General features: G+C 41.1%; 1 protein-coding gene across 3 annotated transcripts in view; it reads right to left on the bottom strand.

The window, feature by feature from the left end:
- The window catches only part of ZFYVE9 (zinc finger FYVE-type containing 9), a 76927-nt gene that overhangs the window by 33510 nt on the left and 18029 nt on the right, over positions 1 to 25388 (bottom strand). For all 3 annotated transcript variants that reach the window (XM_061632990.1, XM_061632989.1, XM_061632987.1), the window contains 3 exons: positions 19159 to 21245; positions 2865 to 2964; positions 481 to 657 (listed from right to left, as the gene is read on the bottom strand). In XM_061632990.1, coding sequence (XP_061488974.1) covers positions 481 to 657; positions 2865 to 2964; positions 19159 to 21245 — 2364 coding nt within the window. The remainder of the gene's footprint in view (positions 1 to 480; positions 658 to 2864; positions 2965 to 19158; positions 21246 to 25388) is intronic.

Here is a 25388-nt window from a genome sequence, read left to right as displayed (position 1 = left end):
AATGATTGTTTAGGAGTTGTGTAATAGAAATTTGATATAAATTACTGATTTAAATCTGTCTTTTATTCTTGCAGTTTTAAATCAATTCACCTGGGCAGTGAAAGTTCCTATAGCAGAAACAGTGCAGGCTCCCAAATAGTTCTTCCTTCTGTGTACATGTCACTACTTTGGACTGCAGTCCAAGTAAACAATAGTAATCAGCATTTTTATAACACTTTTAGAATTTGGAAATACTCTGTGCATACCACAAACACATCTATACAAGAACCCTATGAAGTCAGTCACTATTTTGTTTTTGCGGATAAACAAAATTTGAGGCATATGACTTTCTGAGAAAACTCATGACTGAGTAAAGATTTGAAATCAGATCTGGGTCCAAGACCAAAATATTATTTACTGAACAGACTAGATGCCAAATAGACAGGAATAGCAGGCCAAGTTAAGGAGATTGTTTGTTTAGTAGGAAAAGAGATTCCTTACCTTCTGCACCTGGATGCTTTAAGACTCCCACCGGTACCATAACGGTGGGTGGTGGAGAGTTCAGAGCTCCAGAAGCCTGTGCTTGCTGTAAGGGAGGAATGGTAGAACAGTACTCCGCAGGATTGTTAGGATTAGGACTCTGGCTTGAGGCACTCATCATGTTCTCCCAGGCTTGTGCTAAGGGAAAAAAATTCCTTAAAAAAGCCAATCAGTACCCCCAAAATAATTCATGCAACTATTCCAAATTTAAGACTGACCATCTACCAGGTCAAAGGCTTTTCTCCTTCATTATGAAATATATAAACAATAGAAAATAAACCATCTAGGCTGTGGCAAACCACAATTGCATCCAAACAAACAACCAGTGAAGTTTCTGTAAACTGGGAACCACAATTTAGACCACACTATTTCAGTGTGGAACTACCATAGCTATGTGTAGACGTGGAAGCTTGTAACAAATTTTATGAACTAGTAAATTTGCAAGATGGCTGAATTATGGTTTGAACTTTACCTTCCTCACATCCCCAAAACCACCATAAAAATTTGCTTTACTAAGCTAAAAACACAAAAGCCATGAATCAGTAGCTAATGAGCTTTTTCCCCTCTTTGCCAACTATGGAAGAGTTTGGATTAGCAACTCTTTGATTTCCATAGCTAACAACTGAATTTGGTTATAAAACTAGGAGACCTGTACTTATCCAGCTGTGGTCTAAATATTTGCCTCTGCTGCCTAAAGCAACTCAAGGAGGCAATGCTGCCCTGGGCTCCTACTGGGAGGAAGGGAGGGATATAAATCTAATAATAAATAATTAATGTGAACAGCTCTGCCCAACATACTTTCTAAAATCTTTCATGCTCACATCCAGTTTTTTCATCAGCAATACTTCGACAGGGCTGTTCCTACAGCATGTTGGATGCCACTTGGATGCTTGGCACAGAGAGTGGAGCTGGGACTCAGAGCACTGGAAAAGAAGCCTATATTGATAACCTGGCACTCCATGTTCAGGAATCCATAAGACTAGATTCTAACTCTTGGAACAAAGTCAAAGAGCAAAAAATCTCATAATACTAAACCAAATTCGTTGAAAAGAGCCTTAGCATCAGGTGGTGTAACTGAAAAATATTACTACTGAAAAGTATTTTTATTGTGAAATGGTGACTTGGCCTAGGGCTTCAAATTATAGATACTTAAAAGAAGGTTAGGTAAATGTTTCTCTGCCTGACCATTTCTCCTTTTGGGTCTCTATTGCACGAAAAAAATATAAACACTCTGAAAGAGATTCCTCCTCCATTTCTCATTTCAATCTTTATTCCTCTAAAACAGCACCAGTTTGGAAGTGGCTCAAACAGAAAAGAAAGGTGTCAGGAACTGTAAGTAGATGTGTACCAGAAACACACATACACCACTTCTCTATTCCCACCCTTATCCACTTCAACTTTCCCACAAATAAGTCACCAACTGAACAATCACTACTTCTAAAATCATTACTTCAGCCTTCTGAAGCAAAGAATGATGAAGAACTTGCTGTACAGTACCCAAAGGAATCTGGAGCACCAAGGTGATTGAGTAGCTCAGATGATGCATATGATCTGACAAGTAAACCCACCGTTTCCTGTCACATTTCTATCAGCCTATAGGTAGATGTTAATATTTAATACTTTAAATAGCACTGCACTTGTACTGCAGTAGCTCTTTTTCAAAATACAGTACAAATTTTAACTACATAATTCTTAGAAACCTTGTGAGACAAATAAAAAGTGACATTCCAGAGCTTACACACCCAGACTTTTATGCCAGGGATCCTTTTCAGGCACCAAAATTTTAATGTACTAAGGTACGAGGCAGAAAATGCCTACAACTGTCAAGACCACTACATTACATGCTCCATTTGCAATCATTTATTTCCTGTGATCCTCTATGTCATGAAACAAGATCTCCAGTATTTTTGTCCACTCAAAAGGAGTTTCTATAACCAAAAACTTGTGTTTTGGGGCACAAGATTAATTTGCAACAAAGATTACAGCTACCTCTACTAGTGCAGAAGTTGCATGCATCTTAACCAGAAAAAATGAGGTCAAGTCAATTGACACTACCTAAAGCTCTGAGGCGATCCAATGCAAACTCCATGTGCAAAACACTTCCTAATTTCTATGAACCAAGAACATGGAAACAGGTTAGTTTTAGATACCCAATAGGATTTAGATCAGGACATTTCTCGCTCTGAAAACAATTTTCTGTATTAAAATAATTTCCAGTACGGAAACAAAAAGCACTGGAAACACACCACACTGGACCACATTATTACTCCCACTCATACAAAGGGATGGTTCTACCCAGCACAATGTTAGTGGAACTTACTTTTGGTTCCTATCCTGTTACTTACCATTTATTAGTACCGAATGGCAAATTACACATACTCTCGCTTCCTTCCTGTCCATATATAGCAGTTTGCATTTTAGACTGCAGCAGGCTGCACAGAAGACCTTAAGTAAAATAGGAAAAATATATTCAGTCACTCTCTTAGGACTAAGATTATTCAATCTCTCTCTCTCTCACTCTCTCACTCACTCACTCACTCACTCACTCACTCACTCACTCCTATTTAAACAGGAAATCCTGCCATCCTAGGCATATAAAGAAGAACATCGTGTATAGCTTAGCTCTGAGAATCAAACTTATTTGCAACACTGAAGATAAATACCAGAGAAGGATCAGTGAACTTAAAGAACACCTTCTTCGAAGAGGATATTCTCCACATATTATGAATTGCAACATCCACCGAGCCTCCATTCTGTCCAGAGAAAACCTCCTCCATCATACTGAGGTGTCAAAGAGCAGAGAGCAACGGATTCCATTTGTGGTAGATTTCCATCCAGCATCTCCTAACTATCACCAAGCAATCAAGCAGAGCTACCCATTGCTGGCAAACTCTGAACATATTGCCAGAGCCATCAGCATGCCTCCTGTTATACCATTTCGCCAACCTCCTAATTTGCTCAGACTGTTGGTGAGAGCTGTGCTTAAGCCACCTATCATCAATCCAGGGTCTCATCCTTGTCACTCCAAACGCTGTATCACCTGTGTGTACCTCAGGGAGACAGCCACTTTTACAAGCACTAGGACAGGCAGGACATATTACATCAAACAGAACATCACCTGCAGGTCCTGCAATATAGTTCACATCATCGAGTGCAAAAGACCAGGATGTCATATCCAATACGTAGGAAAGACCACAACTGACCTACACACGCGCTTCAGGAAACACAAGTCGGCAATTTTGACAAAAAAAAGTGGAGCAACCAGTTGCAAAGCATTTTAACATCGAGGGTCACAGCCTGTTGGACTTTTCCATTACAGCGATAGAGATGCCAGCAGATCCAGCAGCACTGACCAAAAGGGAGAAGTTTTGGATTTACTCTCTGGACACATTGGCACCACATGGCCTGAACCTGGAGGACAGTACCACCACTACTTAGCTTCTGCAAATGAGCATTCCATCCTCAAAGCTCTATAACTGCCACCTTGGTAACAGCATTTATATGTTGGCAGCTGATGAAGGCGGAAGCTGAAACGTTTTGTTAATAAAAACCTCTGTTTGGTTAATCACAATTACGTTTATATATATACATATATATGACGGATGTAATTATGCACTGGTGAGTGCCTCTACTAACCTGTATTTAGGAGCGGTGAGGGTGGCGAAAAAACAATACTTTGCTGCCACTATTAAGTCATCTCTTTGCCGCCCAGTGGAGCTTTTTAGAGTTGTCCGAGGGCTACTTCATTCTGGCCCTGAGGACATGATAGTGCAATCGGTAGCCCGCTGTAATGAATCTGCTGGGCACTTCCAGAATAAGATCTTATGCATCCGCCGGGACTTGGACTCCCAGTTTACAGCAGTTGATCCTAATGAGGTGTCCGGAGCAGTCTTGTCATGTTTTATTGGATGAGTTTCAGTTGGCTCAGCTCGAGGATGCGGACAAGGTACTTGGACAGGTGCGTGCAACCACTTCTACACTAGATCCTTGCCCCTCCTGGCTAATAAAAACTAGCAGGGATGGAACAGCTGGCTGGGCCAGGGAAGTGATAAACGCCTCTTTACGAGAGGGAGTGGTCCCTAGCTGTCTGAAAGAAGCAGTAGTGAGACCGCTTCTGAAAAACCTTCCTTGGACCCAGAAGACCTTAATAGCTACAGACCAGTAGCGAATGTTCCATTCCTGGGCAAGATCTTGGAACGAGTGGTTGCTGACCAGCTCCAGGCGCTATTGGATGAAACCGATTATCTAGATCCATTTCAATCGGGTTTTAGGCCTGGTTTTAGCACCGAGACAGCCTTGGTCGCCCTGTACGATGACCTATGTCGGGAGAGGGACGGAGGAAGTGTAACTCTGTTGATTCTCCTTGATCTCTCAGCGGCTTTTGATACCATCGACCATGGTATCCTTCTGGAGAGGCTCGTGGAGTTGGGAGTTGGGGGCACTGCTTGGCAGTGGTTCCGCTCCTACCTGGCGGGTCATCTCCAGAAGGTAGTGCTTGGGCAACATTGCTCGATACCGTGGGCTCTCCAGTGTGGAGTCCTGCAGGAGTCAGTTCTGTCCCCCATGCTTTTTAACATCTACATGAAGCCGCTGAGTGCGGTCATCAGGAGTTTTGGAGTGCGCTGCCACCAGTACGCTGATGACACGCAGCTCTATTTCTCCTTTTCATCTTCTTCAGGTGAGGCTCTCAACGTGCTGAACCGTTGCCTGGCTGCAATAATGGACTGGATGAGAGCTAATAAACTGAGGCTAAATCCAGACAAGACTGAGATGCTGTTGGTGGGTGATTTCTCTGATCAAATGGTGGATATGCACCCTGTTCTGGACGGGGTTACACTCCCCCTGAAGGAGCGGGTTCGTAGTCTGGGAGTACTCTTAGATCCTTCCCTGTCACTCGAGGCTCAAGTAGCCTCGGTGGCACGGAATGCGTTCTACCAGCTTCGGTTGGTAGCCCAGCTACGTCCCTATCTGGACAGGGAGGACCTCACCTCAGTTGTCCATGCTCTGGTAACCTCTCAATTGGATTACTGCAATGCGCTCTACGTAGGGCTGTCTTTGAAGACAGTTCCGAAACTACAGCTTGTGCAAAACGCGGCGGCCAGGCTGATAACGAGGACCAGGCAGTCCAAACATATAACACCTGTTCTGGCCCGCTTGCACTGGCTACCTATATGTTTCCGGGCCAGATTCAAAGTGTTGGTTTTAACCTATAAAGCCTTATACAGCGCGGGACTACAATACCTTCTGGAACGCCTCTCCCGATATGAACCTGCCCGTACACTACGTTCAACATCGAAGGCCCTCCTCCGAGTTCCGACTCATAGAGAGGCTCGGAGGATGGTTACAAGAACCAGGGCCTTCTCAGTGGTGGCCCCCGAATTGTGGAATAGCCTTCCCATTGAGGTGCGCTTGGTGCCGACATTGCTATCTTTTCGGCGCCAAGTTAAAACCTTTCTCTTTGCTCAGGCATATTTTTTTATCATTAATTTTTATTCAAATTTTCAAAGACAAAATACAAAACAAAACAAAAACAAACAATAAAATAAAATATTGACTTCCGATTTGTCGCAGATCAGTTATAGGTCTACAATATATAACAATCCTGTCTCTAAAATTATATTATAAAATCACTTTCCTCCAGTAGTTATCTTAATTAATCATCAAATCTCATAAACATTACTTTATTCTTTCCACAAAAAGTCAAAGAGAGGTTTCAATTCCTTGAGAGATATATCTTTCAATTTTTCTCCAAATAAACATGTCGCTTAATCCATCTGATTCAAATCTGTTAGGTCCAATAATTTCAAAAGCCATTCTTCCATTATCTATATTAATTCCGTCTTCCATCTTCAATAATCCTGTTAAGTCCAATAATTTCAGAAGCCATTCTTCCATTATCAGTATCCCATAATAATCTTGTTGTCATAGCCATAGTCCAAATAAACATATCAATTAATCCATCTCGTCAAATCTGTTAGGTCCAATAATTTCCATAACCATTCTTCCATTATCAATATTAATTCCATCTTCCATCTTCAATAGTCCTGTTAAATCCAGTGGTTTCAGTATCCATTCATCCATTATCAGTATCCCATGATGATCTTGGTGTCATAGCCATAGTCATATAACAAGAGTCTGATGGGAATTTCCCCCATCACAAATATGTCCTTGCCATCAATTCTGAATATGTTGCTGAAATATTGTTGTAAAGTCACATCTCTGCTCTTCTTTTTTACAAAATGCACTGGCTCATCTCTTAAGAGTTTTTCCATTATCATATATTTGTAGTTAATTCCATAGATTTTTTCTATGTCAAGCCCCATCACATCATTCCAGTCAAGAAAATTATCCAAGACATTGATAACTTTATCACTAATATCTTCATTAATTTCTTCGGAGACAATGTTGAATTCCAAACAGTAAACTTTATTTCTAACATCCGTAAACTCCAGATCTTTTTCCAATTCCATATTTGTTCCAGTCTCCAGGGCTTGTATCTTCCCTTTAGTTTTTCTTTTCTCATCTCTAATCCCATCAAACTCCTCCCTCAAGGAATCCCCTATTTCTTTAAACTCCTGCGTCATTTTGCTAAATTCAATTTTCATCTCCTGTCTACCCTGTCTCAGGGTTTGTTTCGTTATCTCAATCTCACTCATTATTTTCTGAAACATAATTTCTTCCATGGTCTCAGTCACTTCCCTGGTTGCCATTCTTAGAACCACAAAAACAAAAAATTATTTCAGCCACAATTGGGTTAATATTCCAGGCTTGCTGACATCAGTGTCTTATCTCTTATATGTTCAGGAAAACAAAACAAATTTAGTTCCCAGCTTCAAACAGTTAGTGGCGTTGTGAACAAGCAGATTCGTCAAAATGAAATAGACCAAAAAAAAAAATAGTCCCAGACATATAATACTCCAAAATTCATAAATCAAATTTATTTTTTTCCCCCTCCTCGAAATAGAAATCCCTCTTCCGTTAGTATCTTTAGAATGCACCTCCAGGCCAGCTTTTTGCAATAAAAACAAAGATAAGCTTTTTCAATTTCTTTCCTCCTTAATTTCATGAGTAAAAGAGAAGAGTTATAACTCACCAGATGTTCTTTATAGCTGATTCATTGACAAATCTCTTTTTTGCTGCAACAATTTAAACCAAATAAATATATATATATAGAAAGAAGGATGCTTGCCTGTTAAGTTTCGTTTTTCTTTGAAGAAAAGATAAACGTGTCGCTTAGTCAGAAAGAGCTTGATGGAAGTCCGTCCGCATTGCTGCCTGAACTTTCTCTCATAAATTAATGAAATCCAGTCCTCCCAACAAAAACAGGCTTTGTGGTTAATCTCTACGTTTCTCCCTGCCCGGGAGAAAATCTTTACCAGTCAAAAAGAACGTTCTGACTGATTTTAGATCTGAAAAAGCTTCTTCTGAGACGAGAGCTCGACTCAGAGGCAGCACAGGCTAAGCCACCCTTCCCGGAAGTCTCTTTGCTCAGGCATTTTAATGTTCAAATTGGTTTTAGATTTGTGGATTTTTATATATATGTTTTTGTACCGATTTATGTGATTTTATTGTATATACTTTCTGTTGTACACCGCCCAGAGAGCTATGCTAGTGGGGCGGTATAAAAATTTAACAAATAAATAAAATAAATAAAATGTGTGTGTGTGTGTATATATATATATACATATACATATATATACATATACATATATACATATACATATATATACACACATACATATATATACATATACACACATATATATATATACATATACACATATATACATATATATACATATACACATATATACATATATACACACATACACATATATACATATATACACACATATATATATACACATATACACACATATATACACATATACATATACATATACATATATACATATATATATACATATACATATATACATATACATATATACATACACATATACATACATATACATATACATATATACATATAGTAAAGGCTACCCAGTAATACTACAGGAAAAGTGTGACAGATTGCAAAAAAAAACCCACCTTAATACAAATGTACAAAAATGGTTATATAGATTTCATATTGAATAATCCTATAATGTATTATGGAATGGCATATTAAGAATTTATATTGATTCCACAAAACATTATTACTATAAAACCACTGTCTAGAAAGGACTGCATTTAGGACATATTTTTTCCCACTTTTTAATGCATGGATGGTTCTGTCCAGCCTGATGTTAGTGGAACTTTCACTTGGTTTCTACCTAGTTACTTACCATTCACTAAAAACAAACACACAGAGAGAAAAGAACCAATATCACTCATGTTTGTAGTCAAAACCAATTTGTCATTAGAAAGTATTCTGAGAGATCAATATTTTTGTGCTTGAAAATTTAAATGAATTCATTTAAATTTAAGATGAACTCATTTAGCTGAACTATGACTGACAGGCCAAAACTGCAATTCATAAAGTGCATCTCTCAAAGAGTTATGTGATGATTCTCTCTCCTTTCATCTCACTGGTGACAAGTAGAAGTGTTAGTGGCACAGGAGGAAGAAACCGTAAGTGACCCTTACAGGTTTTAAAAACCACTTAGAGGTTTTATTACAATCAAGAGGTACATACATTTTGTTAAATAAATAAATAAATAAATAAAACTATTCTAAGGCAAATGGGGATGGAATATAACATCGATACCCATTTGCTGATAAAATGTTTTGATTATGTTGAAAAGGACTATTGGTCCTATCTGAAAGGTGGTTTTCCAGGGTCTGAAACCATCATGTGGGTTATTAGCACCACTGTGATGCCCCTGTATTTATAATACTGTAAATATGGTAAGTGCAGGTTTATTAGAGTATATATGGTAAGTAGACTGAGTGAGAGGGGGGAGTACATGGGCTGGAATGCTGGAGAATGTTGTATTATGATTGGCTGAGCGTTTGAGTGTCTGAAGGTATAAATGAGAGGATGACAGTTGAGAGAGAGTTCTGTTGGTTGATGAGAGAGTTCGGTTGGTTTTGTGGGTTGGATTGGATTTAGACAGGTAGTGAGGCAGGTTATTGATGGCTAGAAACAAAGAGTAACGCATCTGATGAAACCATGTGCTTGTTAAACTATACCTTTAAGTAATCTTGTTATTCCTGTATATATAAATAAATATTTCTTGGTTTATCAGAACGTCTGATCTTTGGCTGGGTTACACAGACCAGAAGGGTGGGCAGGGCATATAGCAAGGTGGGGAAACAGTATCAATGGTGGCAGCGATGAAGAGATAGTGTAACATCATCAAGTATCCAGAGCAACCCAGGGTTGTATTCTTTATAGGCACAAAGATACAGGGGGGTTGTGGCCTGCGAGTGCACCCAGACACAAAGTAGCAATAAGCCAAGAGGAGACTAAGGCACAATCTCAAGGCAATATTGTTTTACAGGAAGGTCTGGTGGTACTGCCTAGCAGTGGGATCTTGAGAGATCTTTGCTAGAGCCGGTGAGAGAACCATTTTGAGAGCAGGACCCTGAGGTGGGACCGTGACAAGGCAGTAGCCACAGGCCGGATCCTAAGCAGGTGGTGGCCTGAAGTGGGATCCTGACGGGTAGGGGCCTGACAAAGTGGTGAAAGCAGGGGTGAGCCTGACAACCACCTATTGTCTGAAGGCAGGAAATGGAAGAATAAGTCGAGGAGTGTAACACCCCTTCTGGTCCCACTCCAGTCCATTTATGATAAAACCGAAGGAGGACACACAGCGACAATTAACGGATATAGAAGAAACAATGAACCACAGAAAAAAAACCCAACAATTTATTGCCAGGGCCAGTAATGACCAAAAAACAGGTAAGAAGGTGTCATAAGCAAAACAGAACAGACACTCTTCAACAATCTATGCACTATGAGAGAAAGCAGAACAAAGGTTAAGCGACCATAGTCAAAAACAAGGGGGTTGTGATGGTCTCAAACCCCAGAAAACCATCTTTCAGATAAAACCAATGGTCCACTTTCCCGGGGTCTGAGGTCATCATATAGAATGTACCTAAGCAGACCAAGTAGGGTGAGCCCCAACTATCACTTAAGACAAATAAACCACTTATGAAACTACTTACTGCAGAACGTGCCTCCCAAAAGAGGCATAAGCAAAATAATACAAATCAATTTTATAATCCTGGATGAAAGATGACAGTGAGCACCAGGCCACAGTTCAGCAGATATCCACCAACAGGGTATTAGCTGCAAAAGCTGCCATGGCTGAAGCCGACCTGCTAGAATGAGCAAAAATCCCCTGTGGTGCAGATAAGTGCAAACAGTCATAAGCTAGCTCTATGCAAGTTCGCAACCAACAAACCAAAGTAGGTGAAGAAACCCTCTTCTCTAATGAACAGGGGAGAAAGGATACAAATAAACAGTCTGCCAACCTAAAGTCCTGTATCCAAAAAATGCAGACTTTTAATGCACAGCCAGCATCCAGGGAATGCCAGGTCTTCTTTTGCAGATGCCAGATTAGGACAGAAGGACAGCGGTATCAAGTTCAAATTTCGGTGACAGACAGTATTCACCTTCGGAATGAACATAGGTTCCACTTAGAGCACACAACTGAGTCCTTGTGAAATATGCAGTAGTTCTTAGCAACAGAGAGAGCTCCGAATTCAGACACTCTCCATGCCAAGGTGACAGCAACCAAAAATAGCACCTTATACGACCTGAGACTGAGGGGAACAGGCTGCAAGGGTTCAAACAGTGGGCACTGCAATGCCTTCCAAACTCAATGTAAACTCCATGTGGGAAAATATTGCACAATGGGAGGACAAGAGTATACTGCCCTTCTGAAAACACATGTAACTTGTGGATTAGTGTCCAAGAAAGAAAATGTCCTCAATGACAAAATGGACGCAACAGTAGATGCCTGGCACTACAAGGTATTAGGCCTCAGACCCATCTGTAATCCAGAGCAAAGAAACCCAAGAAAATGTTGAACCTTAGCCTGAGAGGGGCAAACCTTGTGACCTGAACACCAAACAGCAAAAGCTTTCTAGGTACTCTGATAGACTCTTGAGGTAGATGTATGACAAGAAGCCAAGAGTGTGTCAATAATGACAGCATCTAAACCCTCACAACTCATATGTTGCCACTCAAACTCCAAGGACCCTGAGACAGGAGGTCCATCCGGAGGGACAACTCACAGGGAGGTTCAACAGAGAGACACTGGAGATAGGAGAACCATGGGCGGAGCTGCCAGTAGGGGCCACCAGCAACATTTATGCTTGTTCTAGCCATTGTTTGCAACCCTGGCAACCTCACAGCCATGGCGTCATCAAAGTGTCCATCGCCATCACCCTGCTGTCCTGAAACCTCAAGATATATTGGAACAGCTAAGAGTTTGTCCAGGATGCAAACAAGTCAATTTGGAACTCTCTGAACCTGTGTTGCAGCTGAAGGAATACTCCAGGATGCAGCTTCCAATCCCACAGGGCAACTCATTGCCAACTCAACCAGTCTGCCTGTATATTCAGCTCTCCACTCAGGTGCTGCACACGGAGGGAACAAAAGTTGACTTCCGCCTAGCCAAACAGGAGAGTCAATTCTGCTTGTAGACTGCTGTCCAAGAACTCCCCCCTGACAATTCACATTTATTTTCATGCAGGCATTGTCTGTTCACAGAAGGACATGACTCAGTGGAAACAGATTGCGGAAATGAAGGAGTGCCAACCAGTTTATGCTGTGACCAACTCCCCTGCACAAAATGACCATTGCAATAGGCTCCCCGACCGGACAGACATTCAAACAGGATCTCAGAAGGGTGTGCCCTTCACAAAGTTGTCCTGACATGTTCACCATACCAGGGAGAGGACGAGGGCATTTGAAATCTGGCCATGCTGATGAATGACCCTCACAACGTCTTACTGAAAAGGAAGAACTCACTCAAGTGGATGTGTGGTGTCTCAATCAGTATTATCTGAATTGTAGAAACCAAGAGTTCCAGGACTTTGGCCAAGAACATTAGATCCGCTGACTGAAGAATTTTAAGATGCTCCAACATCTGACAAACCACATCTACTCGTTCTGGAGTCAGGGTGACAATCAAACAAATGGTATCCAGCATGGCCCCCAGTTGTTGAAGGCTTTGCAACAGAACCAAGTAGCTTTTTTCCCAATTGATCAAGAAGCCTTGTTGGCCCAACATGTCAAGGGTGATCTGTATGTGACAATGAGCCCTGTCTAATGTGTCTGCCCTCATCAGAAGATCCTCTAGGTAGGGATAGACATGGATGCCCTGGGTGCACAGAGAAACCACCATGGCAACCATTATCTTTGTAAACACCTGCAGTGTCGACAACAGATCGAAAGGGAGAGCCCTGTACTGAAAATGACTAGCATACGCAAACCTGAGAAACCTAGATGCTGGGAAGAATAGGAATGTGCAGATACGCCTCCTTTAGATCGATCAATGCCAAATAGCTGCTGTTCTGAAGCATCTTGTGAATCAACTACAAGGACTCCGTTTTGAACTACTGATATTGGAAAAACCAATTTAAGAACTTTACATTCAGCATAGCCCTCCAGGATTGGTCCCACTTCAGAACAACAAAGAAGATGGAATAAATGCTACAATAACACTTGTTGAGAGGGACTGGTTCTATTGCGTTAAATGTTGAGTAAATGTTGGACTATGCTACATTTGAGAAGGGAGTGAGAAACTGCAGATGGAAGAAATCTGTGTGGTGGTAGAGTCTGGAACTCTATTGCATAGCCCTGTTGGATTGACTGTAGAACCCAGGCATCAGTTGCGAGATCTGCCCACACACCAGCAAAGCGTAACAGACATCCTCCCACTGGAATGGTGTCAGCATTAAAGATTCGACTGCCTCCCCATCCAGAAGAAGAAATGGTTGGCTTGCTGCCAGACTGACTTTGGGGTCAGTGCCAGGGTGGACAAAATGATCTATAATCTCTGCCTCTTCCAAAAGAGTGCCCCTGCAGGAAGGAACAAAAGGACTGGTTGTGATGATGGAGAAACCGACCAAAGAGCCTTCTGTCCTCCCTTGAGAGAGTGGCTAAGAAAGGCTTGCGTTTCTCATGAGGGTCCACCAAAACAACTTTCAGGGCCACCTAACTGAACAGTCTGGAACCAACATATGGAGCAGTAACCAACTTCACCCAAGCCGTATTGTCTGCATCCCAGTGTCAGAGAGAGAGAGAGAGAGAGAGGGAGAGAGAGGGAGAGAGAGGGAGAGGGAGGGAGAGGGAGGGAGAGGGAGACAGAGGGAGAGAGAGGGAGAGAGAGGGAGAGAGGGAGAGAGGGAGGGAGGGAGAGAGGGAGGGAGGGAGAGAGGGAGAGAGGGAGGGAGAGAGGGAGAGAGGGAGAGAGGGAGAGAGGGAGAGAGGGAGAGAGGGAGAGAGGGAGAGAGGGAGAGAGGGAGAGAGGGAGAGAGGGAGAGAGGGAGAGAGGGAGAGAGAGAGAGAGAGAGAGAGGCAACAATACCTGTAAACATGGCCCTGGCTGAAAACTATATAGGATCGAAGGTGGTATCAACCACAAAGGCAATCTGGTGGTGAAGCTTCAAAAGAGACTTTTGTATCTATTGAGGATCAGGACGGGGGATATCCAGCAGATCGTCCAGCCAGACCAGGGCAGCACAAGCAAACAGGGAGTCACACAGGAAGCCCTAACCGAGTATGCCAAAGCATCACGGGCCTTACGAAGAGCATAGTCAATCCTGCATTCAGAGACATCTTTGAACTGAGAGTCCTCCCCTTTTTGGGGAGAAGAGATCTAGAGACCAGTGTGGACACAGGGGCATTTACCCCTGGGGCCCTCAGACAGTCCAAAAACACAGGATCCGAAGCATAATACTTGTTGACCTAAGAAGTCATCCACTGAGAACAAAGAGGTTGATCCCACTCAGACTGCACAACTTCTTGGAACAGTGGTGGGACAGGAACAGAAGAAACAGCAGGTTTCAGCTTCCATAACACTTTGTTTCTGTTAGATGGTGCCAACAGGGGCTGCTCAGCAGGAGGGGCTAACCCCAGCACATCCAAGGTCTTGCAAAGGAGGAGCATAAAGTATCCGGGTGAAAAAGTCAATGAAACCTCTTCCATCTTAGACTCGCTGGATAACTCATCATCAGAGAGATGCAGCTCCAGAGCAGCCTCACAAGCATGCATGTATGAAATAGGATCCACTTGGGATCCAGGAACCCTGCTGCCAGAGAGGTCGAAAGGATTTGGAGACAAAGTCCCCTCCTCTTCAGAGGAGTGACTCTCATGCCAAAATTGATGTGTCTTGGAAGCCACCTTACATCCTGGAGTCATAACTAGAGAAGTGGTGTGGAACTCAGATGCAAATGCCCTCAACAGGACTTCTCTGATCTGTGCTAGTATCTCAGCAAATGGAAAGGTTGCTGTGCTTGCTATGGTTGTTGATGGGCAGAGGAGGCCTGGGGAGCAGATGAAGCCCTCTGTGAGGATGTGCCAGGTTCAGATAAACTGGAAACAATATCAGTGGCCTCCTCTGAGGAGTCTGGAGGACAGGTGAGCAAACAAATAACTTTAGCAGACACTCAAATGCCATCATCACAGGGCTGATCCAGAGCCACCTGGCAAGATGGTTTGGAGAGCTTGGCTATGGCGCATGACTTAGAATGCCCAACATGCACTTGGCCAGTACATTTAGCCCTTCTAGATGCCTGCAATGCTGCCTCTTCAGTAGTATTGTCAATAGCTATGAAGCTATAAGTCAAAGTATGCTTAGTCTTTTTTGCCTTCTTAGGTTTATGACCAGTGGCCTCGCTAGGGAGGGGTACAGGTCTCTTAGCAGTGGCCACAGGGGCAGATGACCCCCCAGTCAAGGCTTGCGAAGGCATAGTGGCTATCACGGTTGAGGCTGACAAGGCTTGCCCAACCAACAAGCAGGGCTAGTCAGAAGTGTCCGTAGTATGTGTAGGAGCAGCCATTTTTAGTGCTATCTCACACCCCTGATGGGGAGGGCGGTGAATGGAGCAGCGGCAGACCAAAACACTCCCCACAAACTTTGAGATAGGTGTGTGGGGGAAGACAAACAGATAAGGCTGCAGGTGAGGAAAGAAAAAAAACAACATAAATGGCTGATCAGGAGAACAGAAAAGGCTTACAAAATGGCGGGCACTAGGGAGGCAGGAAGCTGAAACAAAAATGGTGAAACGAGAGACAAGACGGGCAATGAAAAAGCAAAGAGCAGGAAAAAAATGGTGGACTGGGCTTGCCTGTTTTTTCAGGTCTCAATTTATTTCTCAATTTAGAATGAATTAGTCCAAAGGAAGAAAAAAAATCTCTCTACACCAGGGCTGTGGAGTCGGAATTGTGGAGTTGGAGCCGGGAGCAATTTTGGGTGGAGTCGGAAGAAATGTACCGACTCCAACTCCAACTCCTTCATAAATGGCAAATGTATATTAACTAGTAATAACAAATTTACTGTAGTAAAATGGTAGCACAAGGCGTTTGATCACCACCACGTGAATCCAGAGCTTGGAAAAGTTACTTTTTCAAACTACAACTCCCATCAGCCCCAGGGATTGGGCTCGTGACTTCCAAGAGCATCTGTCATGAACCACCCTGTTCAGATCTTGTAAGTTCAGGTCTGTGGCTTCCTTTATGGAATCAATCCATCTCTTGTTTGGCCTTCCTCTTTTTCTACTCCCTTCTGTTTTCCCCAGCATTATGGACTTATTCTCATGTCTTCTCATTATGTGTCCAAACTATGATAACCTCAGTTTCATCATTTTAGCTTCTAGTGACAGTTCTGGTTTAATTTGTTCTAACACCCAATTATTTCTCTTTTTTGCAGTCCATGGAATGCGCAAAGCTCTCCTCCAACACCACATTTCAAATGAGTGGATTTTTCTCTTATCCACTTTTTTCGCTGTCCAACTTTCACATCCATACCTAGAGATCGGGAATACCGTGGTCTGAATGATCCTGACTTTAGTGTTCAGTGATACATCTTTGCATTTGAGGACCTTTTCTAGTTCTCTCACAGCTGCCCTCCCCAGTCCTGGCCTTCTTCTGATTTCTTGACTATTGTCTCCATTTTGGTTAATGACTGTGCCAAGATACTGATAATCCTTGACAAGTTCAATGTCCTCATTATCAACTTTAAAGTTACATTATATAACTATATCTGTTATTTATATCATTTTTAATATACGTTCAGGGCAATCTAGGCTAAAGATCAACCCAATAAAGTGCCAGATGTTACTTTCTCATTGGGGAAAGGAGTATAAGCTGGGGCCATGCATAAACCTGGGATTCTCACACTTCTCACATTTGAGTATTCCAACTAAGTCAAATGTCAATAATAAATCTGCTGCCTGGAGGAAATGGACTGTAAGTAAAGCAATGCAGGAAGCTTCATGTAAAAAAAACACATCAGCATAGCAGCGGACAATCCAGTGATCACTACCCATATCAATTTGTGCATATTTTATATTAAGGAAAAGGTTCTTAGCCAGCATGATCCAACAGCGGTGTTACCCCACACTGTGGGTAAAATGAATGTGCAAAAACAAGTTTCAAAAAGTAAAAGAACAAATGGAAATATACAAAGGAGGAGCCTATTTCATTTCAATGGTTTAAAAAGGCATAATATTTTAGGAATCCTACTAGAAGAAAAGCTTATGTGGTTTCTTCAACAAATAAAATAGGTAATTGTTATATAAAATGGTATGTTATTCAATTTCTACAGGACCATACATAGCTGTGCTGATTATAGATCTATTTTTCCCTTAATTCTACTTTACTTCATCTTAGCTGAGAACAGTATTCAAGTCTGCATTTTTATAAGGCCCCAAGATATCGAGTTTATTTTACATCGGATTCTGAACTAATGCATACAAAGTCATACATTTACTTATTCTTTGAGAATATATGTGAACATGCCATTTATTTATGGGATATTTCCAAAAACAAACAATTCTGGCATGTTTTTCAGTTGAAAACTTGGTAATTTGATCCAAAACCAGGCTTATGAATAGCCTTTTGCCTGGTCACTTGTGGCAAGTCAGTATTCATTCCAGGCAACCAGACACAAAAGGTTTTTTAAAAATCATTAGTCATCTTATCTAAATCTGCAAATGACTTACAGTTACCTGCAGGCAAGTGGACTATAAAGATTTTGAGGACAACTGATTTTTGTTGCCTTATTTGTAAATGCCAAAGCTACTTTTAAATAAACCAACCTAGATAACAAGCACATTTAAATGTGATGGGGGCATTTACACAGGTAATTAAGCACTTAATCCATTACCTTCATCATGTCTTTTTAGCCATCACAACATTCCCTCTCAACCCATGAGCGTTTTAGGAATCTGGACTGGTGCTTTATTATAATATTGATACCCAAAACGTACAAATAATGTATGAAGTACTTAATCAGGGGTTCACAATTTCTGGTTGGCCAAAATGTTAGGACAGAGAGTTAGGACTTGCTGCCACTGCTTGAAGATATGGCAAGCCACCTTCAGAGATGACATCCAACACTCCCCACCCATCCCCAAAGGGTGAGGCTAGTCAGGGAGTAGGTGCTGTTAGGTGGCACTGCCTGAAGGTACCTTGTACACTCCCCCCATTCACCTTTCCTGCTCTGAAGAAGGAAACACCAGCAATAGGGAGTGCCAGTCAGTTTAGCCTGCATGGCCAAGGCTCTTCAGGCTATTTGACCACACAGCTTCCAAATAATCTCCCAACTTTGGGGCCAGGGCAGGATCATCACTGACCATCCAGGCCCACCTCTACAGCTTGAAAGTTGGAATGAGGCTGGCTGTTACTCTTGCTAATGAGCAATGCCACAGTCACCACTGCAAGAACTTTCTGAACTCAGAAGCAACCTACCCTGTGGGGCAGAGCCACAACAGTAGATTCCTGGCAGCAGAGCCGCTGTAACTTACCAGCAAGGAGAGGGTGGTGGTGCAGCAGCAGGGCGGCTGGTGCAGCCACACTGCTGAAGACAATCCAACACTCTCACCAGAGCAGCCACAGGACGTCGACCTCCTCACCACCTTGCCTCTCCCAGTAAATGGAAACAATGCCTCTACCAGGAACCTAGCATTGCAGCTCCACTTCTGCCTGTACTCACAAAGCATGCTAAAAAAAAAATTAAGATTTAAAAATACATTCACTTGGAGTGTTTACTTGCCTTTTATTTTGAAGAATGAAAGCAATTAGATATCTATAAAGACTAAAAACTTAAAATGCAAAAAAAGGCCACATAAACATTCAGCCTAAGTAAGGTATTATGTGATGACAAAGTTCAGTCACATTCATCAGTGAAAACCAGGGAACTGAATATGCCTGAGCCCAATGTAGTTTCATAAAAATGAAAGATGCAATAATTTATGTAAACCAGATTTCTGCATATGACTATTTTTAAGTGCTTCAATAAATCCCTTATTTAAGAAGTTCTATACAATACATACACTTTTTATAAGAAGGTAATAATTATTAATAATTTAAATAGTCACTAGTTATTTTCAGCAGCCATTAAAAAAATGAACAGATGAGGTGTCTACCAAATTTTGTTGAAACAGACAGAACACTTAAGAAAAAAAATTCCCATTTTGTGACTTCTATCCTTTATGAGAATCTATCATTAAACATACCTTTCCACAAGCTCTGCAATGGTGCCGCCTTTTAGTGAATGTAAATCTGGCCTCACATTTCATGCAGTTTGGCGCCTGAGAATCTGGAACCCAAACTGGAGCCACTTCCCCCAAAGTAGTAAATGGCTTTCTTGTAGGAACTTCAAAATGGCCAGCTCCAAGATCGTTGTCTGGACTATCTGAGGCTGCTGCAAGGCATGAACTACTAGAAACCCCAGACTCATACTCATCTGAATGCTCTCCACCAATATCTGTAACTGAAGCATTCAGTGACGTTTCATCAGAAAATACATTTGCTGCTACGTTTTCACCTACTTTTATTTTCCCAGATATATCATTTTTATTTTTACTGTTTCCTCCACAGTTTGGAGGAACCAGACCATTTTGTAAATGGTCTAATAATGGCTTTGGAATTTGTAGTTTAAGATTTGTCGGCTGCTTGGGTCGAGCACCACCGAAAGGAACACTGAGAGGTTGCAGATTAGCGGCTGGTTTTGGTGATGCTTGACTTGGTTCAGATGGTACCTGACTGCAGAGATTATGTAAATTGTTTTTTTTCATTTGGTCACCAGTGCAGTTCAAAATGAGTCCACTCCTGTCTGTGGCTTCATTTCCTCTTTGTTCATACACATTATTATAACTTTCCGATTTGCTCTCCTCTATCTCCTTTTCCTCAGTCACAGAATCTTCCTTGGAGGGTAAAGTCTTTGGAATATGAGCAAGAGTTGGGTTCCGTATTCCATAGGAATCACAAGAATTGAGCAGACCACTCAATGCCGATGTACCCATGACATCACTGGGACTCGAATCTTCAAGCTCATCTATATGTGTCCCCTTTAAGTCATGATTTGCTTCTGTCATGCCATCGCTATCTCCATTACTTCTACATGCTTCCTCGTGCTTTGCTGTATGCAACAATCCTTCATTCTCCCCACATGTTTGCTCATTACTGATCTCATTTTCTTTAGTCAGTTCCCCATTTGTCATCTCCTGAGATTCTGATAAACAAACTGCCATGCTGAGCAATTCAGTTGTGTTGAGAATTTTTTCATATTTGTTAGCTTCATTTTCAACAGCACTTGCATCCCTAGAGGCCAAATGTCCACCAGAACACGTACAGTGATTGCCACTTCCAAATGTATTTAGCTGACAAGTTGCAGAGAGCTCAGGTATCCCTGATTGAAATGGTTGTGTTTTTTGCTCTGCTACAGAAACCTCTGTGGACAAACCACCATTGTGTGAACTAGACGAGCAGTTTCTAGTTTCTAGCTGTGCTCTCTGAGCAACAGCATGAGTATCAAAACCCTCATCTGACACACAGCTTTGTTGCATTTTAACACTAGGGCCAGCTGGCCTCTGCAACGTAACTACATTCATCCCTGCTGCTGTAGTTTCTGAGAAATGAAAATCTTTATGTGTATTATCATTCTCCTTTAACTGAGGAGAAGAATATCCACTGGATAAGCAATCAGAAGCAGCAACACTACAATGGTTGTCAGCATCTTCTTCTGCATGCAGCCTGTTTGCTTGTACTGCTTCTTTTTCAGTATCAGTATCTTTCTCAGTAGACCCGTTTACAGTAACATCAAGGTGATCAGTTTGTTGGGTTCCATTATCCAGTGTAAAGCTAACAGTATCCATTATGGGGGAATTGCTGTGATTTTTACAATCTAACAAATCACTTTGCAAAGCTTTTTTATCACAGTTATGCATGACTGCTACTACGAGCACATTTTTTTCCTCTGGTTTCTTTCTTCTTTCTTCTTCATCCATAACATTGTACTGAGCATTTCTACTGCTATTTCTCTTAACTAGCTGATCATCTGTTGTTGCATGATCATCAATCCACATGTTTGAGCTTTCTTGTCTTAAATTAAGATTCCTTCCATTAGAACAACAGTCCCCTCCTCCTAACGATGCAGTTGCTAAATGAGACAAGGAGAATGATTTCAGTTTCTGCGGACACTCATTAGGAATTGTGGATTCATTCACATTGACCAGAGCTGGGTTAAAAGACAGCCGATGAGAAGGAGGATCTAGGATCTGATTCCACTTTGCATCCAACAAGGTAGGTGAAATTGCCTCATCTGAAAAAATAAGGGACTTAAATCAATATACAATAAATTCAGCACAGCTATGTTAACTTGTGCTTTGCACAAGAAGTTTAAATGTTTCTATATCAAAGCTGCTTTCCGAAGAAAAATGCATAAAATATCTGACAATACTAGCAAAGACAGCAATACTTTCACTTATTTCACTGTCAAGGTGTATTCCAAAGGAATTCCAGCAAATGTACATTTGTTAGGGTACTACACTACAAGCGTATTACATAGTGGTAATTCTCATCTTATTTTGCAACAAGCAAGTATAGTTAAATTAGCTTAAACTAGCTAGATCCTAGTGTGCATGGAAATTATTGCATTTCCATCTTTTTGAATGTGGGGGGGGTTGTTTTTAACAACAATCGCAGGAGGCCTCAGTCTAAATCAGGAGCAGACTGCAGGCTGATTTACTACTTTGCTCATTCACCAATGAAAACACATCCAAACAGCTGTTTGTCCTAGAAGTACACACAAGTGGGTGTCATATGTTTTTATTCTGGAATGAATATCAGCTTTAGGGAGAAATTTCATTACAAAAATGGCACAGAAACAAGAGTTAAAATGTCTCTTATCCTGTGGCTGGGCCCCCAATTCAAACTAAGGATCCCCTCCCCAGCTGCTATTTTTAAAATCAAATTCAAAAAGACTGAAATGCAGTCACACATTTTTTTCTAAATGACTAGTCCCCCTGCTTTAGATTTGTAGTTTCAATTAGTCTCTAAGGTCTGGAACACAGATATTCATAATATACATCTTTTTGGCATCAGCAGTTTTAAAATCTTGACCGATAAACAGTTTAAATTATGACAGAAAGGTAAAAAACAAGCCACATCCGGCACCATATAAGTTATTCAAAGCAGCTTGGGACAGTATAATGCAGCAAACTGAACAGAGCATCAATTTTGGAGACTGAAAAGCAGATTCAAATTCCTGTTTAATCATAAAGATCATGAGGTGACTTTGGGCAAAACATCATCATACAGTCTATCCTAACCTCACAGAATTATCATAAGCATAAATGAGATTAAAATAACTGCAAATAACTTTTACACTAGAAAGTATTATGGAAGCAATAAACAATTCTAGTTTTGTTCTTTCTGCACAAGCATTATAGCAATATGGTTATTCTTTACATCAATATATAGTGCAGCTTTGGAACACTGCAGCAATATTGGAATAAAGTGCTTTATATATTTGATATACATTCTTATGTGACCAAAACCAAAAGAGGGTGATCAAGTAAAATTAAATATATATTTGTATGTTCCGCAGATAATGAAGAAAAATGTCTTGTATTGAAAACCTTTATAAGGCTTTCAAAAGTAAAGAACGGCCACCAGTTGGTATATTGCTAACTGTTTGCCACTGGATCAAACTAGACAAAACAAGAAACACATGATCACATTTCATATGTCTTTTTTTTATGAAGAAATAGCAGACATGGAGAGGCTGATCAGGGCCTGGTGTGCGTACAAGTGGGGTTTGATTCTTTCCCTCATTGCATGGTCCTTCCGAGACACATGCATACACACCAGATGCTGCCATTTGCTGGGGAGGAAAGCTGCCATTGATGCTAATGGCAGCTTCTCTCCCAGGGCAAAAAGCAGTTGGGGAGGATGGTTTTCATTTGCACCAAAGCACAGGGGAGAAGGATTAACATCCGCATGTGCTGAAGTCCCAATTCCCCTCCACTGTACAATTTGTTTTTAAAAAACGAGACATCAAAGGAGAGCATGCATTTCTCATGACATCTGGCTTGGCCCTCAGTTCACAATCTCTAAACCAGTACCAAATTATAAATACTTTGGCAAAGTGCAACTACTGACTTTTACACAAGCACACAAACTAAAACTAGAGAAAATAATTTTTCAAGTGGGATTGTTATGGTTGCAAATCTGCAGTGCTATACCACTTCCAGGTGGGGAAATGTCTTTTACTAACTCTTCACCTGTAATTGTGACTGGGGAGGAAGTAGAGACCCTTTTTGGGGAGGGGGAATAGCTATAGCTATCAATAAGGAAGGAAAAAACCTGCAACTCTCCCCACCACCACTGGAAGAATGGCTGAGTAAAGTGACAAGTTCACCCAATTCAGTGGCATGTTGCTGCTACTGATTTCTTTTTCTTGGCACACAGAATGCAATGCCAGTAACAGCAGAAGGAAAAACACTCTTAGAATTCAGTCCTCACACGTGCATCTCCTCAAAGGTGCTGTTTTTCTGCCCCTCCAACAGTCCTTCCTCTAGCAACTGCCCTTCAGGATGCTGCTGTGCTTTCTCCTCTCCCTCTCATACAGCCATTAAGGTATCATACCTGTTTTGTTCAGATACATCATTTAGCACCATAAGAAAAGGAAAACAATTTAGAAAAGCAATCTAGAAGATATATCCCGAGACCAGAACCATTTTCATTTCTCAGAAGAAAACTATGTGGATGAGCCCTAAGAAAGTAATTTCTATCAGCCCAACCAGTGAATAAACTTTGCACAAGAAAAGGTAACCAAATCACATTAACTCTCAATAATATTTTGACTGCCTTTGTAGTTGCAATCTCATTAAACACCAGTGTTAAACACCAATGCATTCTTCCTTGTAGCTATTTATGAAAATATGGAATGTAGTGCCACAAGACAGCCACTAGCTCTGATAGCTTTTAAAGAGAATTGGACCTATCTTCTTCCATCAATTATTCTAACAATGACTGTTATGACGACTATATGAAGCCTCCAGGTTCGGAAGCAGTCTACCACAATACCAGTTGCTAGGGAACAAAACTGAGAGTGGAAGTAGGCTACTGCTTCCATACGCTGCTTATGGGCTTCCGAGAGACCATCTGTTTGGTCAATGTGGGAAACAGGATCCTGAACTTGATGGACCTTTAGTCCAATCTAGCAAAGCTCTTCTTAGGTTTGTTTCCAATGTTAACAGTTTTCATGCCAAAGAATGTTCCAGTTGCACAAATGATAACATGGAAAAGATTTATATACTAATATACTTACACAATTATAAATCCTATCCATATGAAGACCTTTGTCAAAGGTAGATCTCACAAGAGCATTTCAAATAAGCAGCTTAATATAGCAAACAAATATGGCTTGGCTATGTACAAGACATGTAACAGAGAGTACAACCATCACAGACATAAACCAACCACTTGGCAATTTAACTTTACAAAACACTTTTGATGTTTTAATATTGTAAATGCCACAGAAAAAGCTATGTGGCTTAACCTCTGGCAAAAAAAGCATACATATCCATTTTGAGTAACTAAGATGTACTTTCTCTTCCCCCCTCTTCAATGTACAGATATTAGTAGGGTAGTTAGTGAATAAATAAGCTCCTCTCTTCCTCAGACACTTTTTGTACAAGATCAAACCACACTTAACATTAGCTGTTCCTATATTAAGCTTTAAAACCTAGTTATTTGTTATTATTTAGGGTTTGTTTTTATTATTATGGAACATATACTAAGGATCAGCATAGATAAACCATGAGCTATAACCAAGGTTCGTTCTTGATGTACCACTCGTGGTTTATCTGGGGGAGACAAACCATGAGTCAGGGTTAAGCAAGGCTAAGCCAAACCATGGCTTAGTCCTGGGTAGTGCAGCAGCAGCAGAACCAGGGAAGAAGGGCAGTGGCCATGATGTTCACTCTGGGAACCCACACATTTGCTTGTTTCCACGAAGTCATAGTTAGCTTAGCATTATGCACAAATTTTAACTGGCTGTTAACCAGTTAAGGGATTGGAAGTGGGCAAGTTGAGGAGCGTCCTTAGACTTGGATTAATAGTCAAACATAACACTGAACTTGGGGTAAAATGGGGAATTAACTCGGGAGTTTGTGCATTCTGGGTGACAAGAGAGAGCTTGCAGTATGATTACCTCTTATTTACAAACAGCTAATCTTATATCTATGCTAGCTCTGACTACAGGCAATTCTCACCTGCAAATTATCTACCTATGGAATTGTCACAATCTTTGGCACTTCAATATAGAGGGATCATTCATGTAATTACTGAATTTTTTAAAACAATTATTTTAACTTTTTCTACCTAGAAAATGTTTTTGTAAATTTCCCAGTATCCTTTTCAGACTCCTCCCATCCCCAGCAAATACATAACAGACAGC

The sequence above is a fragment of the Rhineura floridana genome, chromosome 6 (assembly GCF_030035675.1).
Source record: "Rhineura floridana isolate rRhiFlo1 chromosome 6, rRhiFlo1.hap2, whole genome shotgun sequence".
NCBI classification, from domain to species: Eukaryota; Metazoa; Chordata; class Lepidosauria; order Squamata; family Rhineuridae; genus Rhineura; species Rhineura floridana.
Note: the sequence above shows the minus strand (reverse complement) of the source record. Positions and strands in the feature narration are given on the sequence as shown.